General features: G+C 37.0%; 1 protein-coding gene and 1 pseudogene across 1 annotated transcript in view; one reads left to right on the top strand and one right to left on the bottom strand.

Moving 5' to 3' along the window:
• LOC107683764 (uncharacterized) overlaps positions 1-5,463 on the top strand; it is a 14,799-nt pseudogene extending 9,336 nt beyond the window's left edge.
• A 139-nt stretch (positions 5,464-5,602) lies between these two features.
• LOC107683281 (programmed cell death 1 ligand 1-like) overlaps positions 5,603-9,168 on the bottom strand; it is a 5,729-nt gene continuing 2,163 nt past the window's right edge. Inside the window, exons 2-4 of the mRNA XM_016479372.1 lie at positions 7,428-7,775; positions 7,028-7,312; positions 5,603-6,931 (exon numbers count right to left, since the gene is read on the bottom strand). Coding sequence (XP_016334858.1) covers positions 6,720-6,931; positions 7,028-7,312; positions 7,428-7,775 — 845 coding nt within the window. The 3' untranslated portion in view covers positions 5,603-6,719. The remainder of the gene's footprint in view (positions 6,932-7,027; positions 7,313-7,427; positions 7,776-9,168) is intronic.

A 9,168-nucleotide genomic window follows, 5' to 3' on the forward strand; every position in this document is an offset into this window, starting at 1 on the left:
TTGTCACTGAAAATGCTTTTTCAACATTGTGATTCTTTTTTTACACAGTACAGTAATACAATCTTTCACATGTTTACATGTTTAAACTCAATAAATATAAGCAACTTATTCAATGCTTTTTACTTTTGCATTTACTTCTAGATTTATATATTAAGTTGCTCAAGCAATTGGCAAAACATTTAAACTACTTTTCTTACGTTATCACAAACTTACCATTGACAGAAATAGTCAGCTCTACTGCCTTTTCTTTTGCATTGAAATCTTTATTACAAGCAATCCTGCCGTTCATAAAGAACTTTGTTTTCCTACCTCCACGAGTGCCATCTCTTATTGCCTTGTTTATCTAAAAGTGCTCTTTTCCTTTAAAACTAGCCAACAAACCATATGTGTTGACTGTGAAATACAGTAGACTTTAATAATATGAATTTATGGTAATTAGTACATTTTCGTGTCAATCCATGTTCATATTTACTGCAAACAATGCGCTGTTACTTTAATTCAGCGCTTGCAGCGCAGCAATAGACTCGGTGCGGAAACGATCTCTGCACTGCTGCAGACGCACCGCTCCTGAACGCACTGCCGGTGTTCTAACAAATAATGCTACCTATCAGATTATGCTACCAACACTTTATTTATCCTACTGTTAGGGTAGGTTAAGGTTTAGGGTTGGGGTAGCTGTACATGTTAATAAAGCCTCACACCTTATTAATATCATGCTGGAAGCAAAATCTGATAGGTAGCACTTTTCGCTATGGAATTATGCTACCATCTGTTTTAATGGGCGGTAGCAAAATCTGACAGGGTAGCACAAATCGTCAGAACACCGGACCGTAACCGTGTGCAGTGAACGCTTTATTAATCCGTTAACATGAGCGCGGAAAAAATATGCACCGCATACGCACTGCAAACGGAGTGTGTGTGAACTTGGCATTATGTGTGTGCGCTGCCAGTGTGCTTGAGCGCTCAGTCTCCAGGAGAGCGCGCGAGCGCTGAATGGTTAAATACTGGCAAGAATGAAAAAGTAATGCAATTTATAAATTTTAGTGACGATGTGACACTGCCTCGACTGTGCAAGTGACAATTCCTGTGTCAACTGTGCAGCGTGCAGCTGGCTTATAGACAGACACAATGTGTGGTGATTTGAAGCCAATTGCGTATTTTGAGAGAGAAAGAGAGAGCGCCCGCGGTGATTCACTCACGCTGTTTCTGAAATTACGTCTCACACAAGGTTTTCAAATTACTTTATAAGTTATTTAATGAAAAAATATGAAGGTGAGTACCTCACCTTCAGCATTATAATTATTTCACCAGCGCCAGACAGAGACTGAGACTGTGCAGCTGCATGTCGTGCCAAACCTCTCACGGCAGCGTCATCAGCTTGAGATCGTTTTTTGAGATCGGGCTTTTAAAGACCGCCGATTAATCATCCCAATGTGATTATCGGCCGATAGTGATCGGTAGCCGATCAATCGGAGCACCCCTACTGCATACACTTGTAAGTATGGATGTCTTTTGAAAAAAAATTAAAGTGGGGCATGCTGAGCCACTTGACCACTTCATTATGTTGTTTTGAGAAGTAATGTTTGTTTAGCCCTGTTATGGAGTCTTATAATAGATAATATCAGATCAATTTCATAATCATTTACATAAGCGATAGTTTCAGCTCTATGAATATAACACCTCTGTAAATATTGGCTGAATAATTTGGACTTTTTTGAGAGGCTTCTTAATGATTATTTTAAGATTTCATTCTAGTTTATCAGAAATACTCACTGAAACAGGAGGCTTCAGAAAGAAGGAGAGACAGGCACAACACTTTCAGGTTCATATCACAGTCCACGGCCGTTGGTAACAGCTAAATCCTGTGTAAATCCCTGACCCAGAAAACGCAGAATGTTCCCCTAACGTTAGTTTTTGGTTATTTATTGGGAACCAAATACTAACGTTAGGGGAACGTTCTTGTTATATTTTTTGTAACCATAAAATAATGTTCCCAGAACGTTGCATGGTGGTTATTTTTAGGTTATTTTTTTGCAACCATAAAATAACATTCCCAGAACGTTCCCTAATGTTTATTTTTAAAATAACCTAAAATTAACTTACAGAGAACGTTCCCAAATGGTTATTTTTAAAGGGGTCATATGATGCGATTTCAATTTTTCCTTTCTCTTTGGAGTGTTACAAGCTCTTGGTGCGTAAAGAAGATCTGTAAAGTTGCAAAGACTAAAGTCTCAAATCCAAAGAGATATTCTTTATAAAAGTTAAGAGTTAACCACGCCTACCTAAAACGGCTCGTTCTAACACGCCCCCACATATCTACCTCACTATGTGGGAAGATTTGCATAACGCCGCCCAAATGTTCACGCAAAGAAAGAAGGCGTAACTTTTATTCTCACTGTAGTATTGTTGCCGCTGCCGCCATGTCATGAAGACGCTGTGTGCTTCGTTGTGAAAGCGAAACTACTTTGTTTGGTCTTCCAAAAGAGGACGATATCCGCTTCGTCATGCCTAGAGCTGATCCGTGCTGGTCGCTGAGGGACTGAACCACTGATTTTGCGCTCACTGTTGTAAACGGAAGCAGTTCCGGGCAGATGAAGTATGGAGGTCGGCGTTGCACATGCGCCACTCAGAAGTGACAAACGCGGAAGCGCAGGGGAGAGATCAAAACAAAACAACGGTCACGAATTAGAAGTACAAAACAAGGATTTGTAAAGAAGAATGTCGGAGGATTTCGATATAAGCCAAGAGGAGACTGGTTTTCCTTTGCTAAAGTAAGGAAACTTTGCTTCTTTTGATCCTTTAAACAAACGTTGATTTTCACGAGACTCACCACGCTGCAACAGCCGCTGCAACAGCCGCTGACTGCCATTAAACAGCTTGAAAGATCAAAGACAATTTTTAATATAACTCTGACTGGATTCGTCTGAAAGAAGAAAGTCATATACACCTAGAATGACTTGAGGGTGAGTAATTTATGGACTAATTTTCATTTTTGGGTGAACTAAGCCTTTAACGGTTATTTTTCGTTTTACTGGCTGACTGACTCGCTCGTTTATCGATCTCTTTATTGAATGATTACTTGAAATTAATATATTTATGAGAGTAAATATCATTTCGGAGGGATTTAAAATGCCTAGCTGAAGAGAACATGATGTTAAGCGAGATGTTTTTGTTTACGGATCAAAAGAAAGTTCCGCTGCACAAACTGTACACTTCAGTGGTAAGAAATTAATGTACTGATATCCTACTTTAAGTCAAGTAATTTTTTATTCTTTTTTTAATATCTGTGAATAAACGTCAAGTAATTTTTAATTCTTTTTTAATATCTGTGAATAAACGTCATATTTTATAAACCATATCCTACTTTAAGTCAAGTAATTTTTTTATTCTTTTATATATGATGCCCAGGTGTGTTTGTACGTTTGATTCTTTTCTCACCGTTGACACATTTGTGAAGACAAAACAGTGTTGTACTGTGTGTTGTGATGCGTTCATTCATTGTGTGATTCATCATATTATCTGTGTGATTTATTGTAGGTTGCACTCCATTGTGAGCTCTATGTTTCTGGTGGAGGCCCTAGTCCAATACAGAAGTCTTGTTTTTACAGCCACACAGAAAAAAAGGTTAACAAGACTAAACATCTGTCTCTCAGCATTGTAAAGATCACGAATCACTCTTTTTCTGTCACGAAAAACCTCTTTTACCACAACCATTCTACTAAAACTTTCATTTGTTAGATGGATCTCTGTGTTTGGTCAAGATTCTGTCTGTGACTGCTGTGATTCAGTCTGCAACCAGACTAAAACCAAACGAATAACATATGAAGGTAAGTAAATAATCAAACATAAATCCAGTAGTAGTAATCATACAAAAACACCTTGATGTCACATGATTGCATCAAACGCCAAAAACCTGTTTATATCCATGTTGATTTGGTGTATCAGCTACAAAAAAGTCAAATTAAAGGGAAGACAAAAAAACCTGCATGTGATCTCCACAGTTGAAATGTTCAAGAATATACTGTATATTACAAGGCAAAAAAAGTACAGTTTTAGTACTGTTTTAAATTTAGTTTATATTTTTATATTTTCACTTTATTTAAATTTTAGTATTAGTAATTTTATGTGATTTTGTCATTTTATTAGTGTTTTTTATATTTCTATTTTGCTTGAATTTATTTTTACTATTTAAAAAATTCTAAATGTTGCCTTGGCAAACGAACTGAACTAAGTTTACACTTTTCCGACTAACATTTATGTTTTAATTCAGCTTTATATTAATTAATGAAAAAATATTTATAGTATTTTAAAGTTAAGTTAATAAGTAGATTTCGTCATTAGTGCACAAACACCAGTGAAATCATTATATCTTTTAATATAATTTATTTTTGGTGATATCATGGACTGACCTTTTCTTTTCCCTTCATTTAATTGTACTATTTTGGTCTCAGATTATTCAGCTTTTCCTATATGTTTATGGGTACAAGGTTGTAGCTTTAAAACATGGATTAATATTTAGTAAAATGTTAGGTTTTAGGTTTAAGGTTAACTTGGTGAAATTAGTATACAGGAAATGACAGCTCTCTCTCTCTCAGCTGCATAATAAAGGTCACAGAGAAAATAAAGGTCTTGACCTCTGCTCTCTTTTTTCTGTGCATCAGGGTTCGTAAGCAGTGATCAAGTACTCTTCTCTGATCCTGTGACTTCTCCTCTCTCAACTTTGGCTTCCTCAACTCTGGACTCCACTCTCATGGTTCATAGAAATGATAATGTCATCTGGTTTGAAGCCAAACTGGCCAGAGAGCCCCAGAGGTCCTACACCCACAAGGACTTTGTTGCTTCTGTTACACTGATATCTTCTGAGGAGGACCATGATAAGAGACAGCACACGTCTCAAATCAGCACAGTGGAGCTCACAGAGGAGGAAAGGAAAGAGATGGAGGAAGAGAAACATGGGGATGTTGAGATTTTTATGGCAATCAGTAAGAGTATTGTGGGATCTGAAAAGCCAGATTTAGACCTATGGAGCAGCTTGACATTGCATCCTTGGGCTGGTCTGGAGACAGGAAAATGCAGAACATGAATAAGGGTTCACGTTACTCACTGAAGAAAGTTCAGAGAGTGGGAGAAGTCCCTGAGGAGGACAAAGGTTCCACAAAGACGTCAGTTATGGTCAATGAAACCATGGAGCAACATTCCGATATGGATGAATCAACATTGAGAGACAGGCAACTGGATGAGTCTTTTCTGTTTCTGCCATCCTTCATCTTAGAGGAAAAGCAAACGGAAGATGAAAATTCTTCTGAAAATAAAAAGGAAGGTTTGAATTTCCCATTATTTTCACCATTTGAGAAGAAGCCAGAGTTTCCACTTGGATCTGATGAGCTGGTAGAGCAGGGTATTGTGAGAAAACTAGGCCTTACACAAGACTCAGATGATTATTATTTTTCAGATGGAATGTGATTCTATTTTAAGAACTTGTGAGAAAATGTCTGTATTTTTTGTTTGTTTTTTGATGAATAAACCAAAGAACCATGTAATGCTTAATAATTAAAACCAGTATTGCAGGAAATTCATTTTCTTGTTAAGGCATGCATTGAAAGATATTAAAAGAGAGATTAAATTCCTTTTGTTACATGGTCTCCATGGTAATGATTGAATCAGAACATCCTGTTAATTGTGATCCTTAGAAGCTGTTCATGTCATTATGAGTCTTCATGGGCACGTGTTTGGTCCTACTGCCTCTACAATGACATTTCAAGACTTGTGGATAAAGTCAGACAAAATATTATTATTCAGTGGAATGCCTTTTAACATCGTATCAGTTGTGGATATAAAAAGACATTTTGTGTTCCTCACCCACACTGACCTTTTCATGTGTGTGATAATCTCTACAGGACTTGTAATGGTTGTAAATTTGAATGAACTAATTGTGTGTACTTCCATTATTCCTGGAACAATTCCATTTGATTTGGTTTCCGTTAGCACAAACCAACATGATTTTTTTATAAAGAAAAAAGCTAGATGTACATGTACAGTCGTGATCTGTGAAACAACACTGGTGAAATACTTTGCAAGTATTTTATTTTTTTCTGCAGTGTTTTGTCAGTGTAATAAGATAAACCTATTACAGGTGCAAGTATGACTATCATGAACAGAACATTTGGAATATTACTATCACTAATGATTTTACACAGTCCATACCAATTGAAATCTCAATACAATGTAGTTTACAGTAAAAAAAAAAGAAAAACACTAAAAAACTACAGAAACAGAAAACATATTCAATAAATAGTGAAGCAAACATGCTGTTAATGTACTGCAATGAACTCAACACAATCATGAATATTAAATGGAACACTAATGGAAGTGATCTCAATCTCAATTTTGCAATGTAGAAAATCAACAATGCTTCACAGAACATGTCATGAGTGACAAATTCTATTTAGAATTTATTTTGGGTCTGTTAAAAGACTGTTTAGCACCAATGATGAAATGTTGAATTGAAATGTTACATAATGTAAGGGATCCGTGTCATGTAACACTAATGAATTATATTATTTATTAAAAGCTGCCAAGGTTAGAAAATAATGTGTGTACTGTACATTATAACTATATTTCATTCAATATAAAAAACATGTCTGTCTTGCAAATCATAGAACATCTTTCATAAGTTTCATAATATATAACTTAGTTTAAGTGGTTTTGTAACATAACCTTCATAGACATATTGAACTTTTTATATTAGGAATTTGAATTTCAGAAAAGTGTCCCACTTCCGTAGAGCCATTTAGTTTGGTATGTTCTCTTCTTCTTTTTGTAATGAACACAAACAATACACTCATCACGATCAGCAGCAGCAGAATAACAGGGATCAATATGAAGCATCCATGGCATCTGTATGCTGACTCTCCTTGCCTCTCACTCTTATCTGTACAAAGAAATTGAATTAAATGCCAATTAGATTTAGACACAAATGTTGATGATTCAAGAGAATTTTAAACAACTTGTTTTTGAAAATCCTTACCCGAGTAGAGCTGGATCTCTCTCCTGATGTCTTGTCCCAGGGGTTTGTTGTGCAGTATGAACGTCAGAGAGGAGTTTGTGACTTCAGTGAGATTTATCCAACTAGACACAACATAAAGTCCTGTATGAATGTCCTGCATGAGGTGCGTTTGTGTCTGGTTAGTGATGTCTGAGTTCTCCATCAGCCACTGCAGTGTAGGAGAAGGGTAACCCCCATCTGAAGTCACTAGCAGATTCACTCCATCATTTAACAATGAGAACTGCAGACGAGGTTCAGAGTAGAATGCTGAAAAACACAACAAAGCAGGCATTAAAACACAGGGCATTTTCAGTCACATTGTAAGACCCTGAAATGTATTCACATGATTTTCTATGAACATCAGTACATGTTGCTTTGTTACCTGCAATTTTCACTCCAAAGCTCTTCTTCTGGCTGCCAGTGTTTGTGCTGACGGAGCAAGTGTAAACACCAGCATCCTGAAGAGTGATTTTGTCCAGTTTGAGTGATGCGTTCCCCTGTGTCATCTCCTGACTGAACAGACTGGTGCGTTTGACGTAATGCAGATTTTGACGGTCGAGCTGGTCCTGGCTGTAGTAGAAACTGTGAACAACATCCAGTCCACGCTGCCAGGTAATAACAGTGCTTCTCAGATCCCATGAACTGTCCACAGGAAACATGCAGGGGAGGATCAGTTCCTCACTGTAAAACCCAGTGACAGTGTCTCTGGGAACAGTAATCTCAAACTCGGCTAGAGAGTGAAGGAAAGAAAATATATCCGCAACTGAGTTTCACAATCACTCATTACTTGATTGATGAAATGATTATTTCAGTAAGTATTTCACAGCATTTCTTCTCCTAAACATGGTTCAACTTGCCTCCAACATTATTTTAATACTCTGCCATAAAATATTTATAGATATCTATAAGTATATATACTTATAGCTGTTTAAGCTGTAATGCTATTTTTGGCAAGGATGAATGATATGGGGGTGAGATAATTTTGAACCACACTGAAACTCTAGATAAAATGTTTCCTTATATCCTTAGTTATACATGAGTTATGAAAACCCCTATACCACCTACACCTCACAAAACTTGCAAAACAAAGAATTGAACATCGTTATTGCCAAGATGATAAGAATGCTGAAAAGTCTCAATTAAGTTTGATTGATCAGTCCAGTGATAGATCTATTAGTTCTAATAAGTATCAATTTCAGTAAGTGAAAGAATTTAAAGTTCTAGTGAAAATTAACATAAGTTTGTGATCATATTAGATTTGTTTTTTCTTTTTCTATACATACATATTTTATTTATTTATATATATTTTTTTGCATCATTTTTATTTTCTGTTCACCTTCAAGAAAACAAGGTACAAAACTGCCACCCTTTCAAAATGTACTAATAAGGTACTGATATATCATTTAGAGATAAATAAGGTACAAATATGTACCTTGTAAAATAGTATAAATAGGCCTAAAAAACCTTGTTAATGATTTATCTAAATCAAAATCAGAATTTAATCAAACGTCTTCGAAGCTTTATTTATTTATTTGTTTCAGTTCCAGTGTTATACAGCCTTTTGTCTTAACTGGTCTGTGCTTACATTACTGATAACCAAATTCACATAACGTGCACTGCATACACGTGAATGGATTTATGAATGAACTTAGGCCCTGTCCCAAATGGCACCCTAAACCCTTGCGGTCTTCCTCTGAGTCCGCACTTTCGTGATGTAATGCCGCTTTGACTGTCGGGTAGAAGTCTGGTAGAAGTGCGGATCGAGGGCGCATAACGGCCGCAAAGGGGGCGCTCGCGAGCACCCTTCTGAACGCTAAAATGACGAATGGGACACTCTAAGGTCTAGTGGACTTAACGGACACGCGCACGCGGCGGCCATTGTAAGTCCTTAAGACCGCAAGTGCACATGAAGTGTTCCATTTGGGACAGGGCCTTAAAGCTGCAGTCCGTAAGTTTTGCCTCTTTGTCGCCATCTCTGTTTGAAAACCTGGCATTGCAGCTATGTGCGGAATTATCTTGCTTGCGTGGGTTGTGAGTCGGCACAGCGCCAGCGCGGATGAATCTAATGTTCTGAAGAGTATGTGTGGCAGTCAGTCACCGCACCGGTGTGGATATTTACTGTA

The sequence above is a fragment of the Sinocyclocheilus anshuiensis genome, unplaced genomic scaffold (assembly GCF_001515605.1).
Source record: "Sinocyclocheilus anshuiensis isolate Anshui unplaced genomic scaffold, SAMN03320099.WGS_v1.1 scaffold413, whole genome shotgun sequence".
Classification (NCBI taxonomy): Eukaryota; Metazoa; Chordata; class Actinopteri; order Cypriniformes; family Cyprinidae; genus Sinocyclocheilus; species Sinocyclocheilus anshuiensis.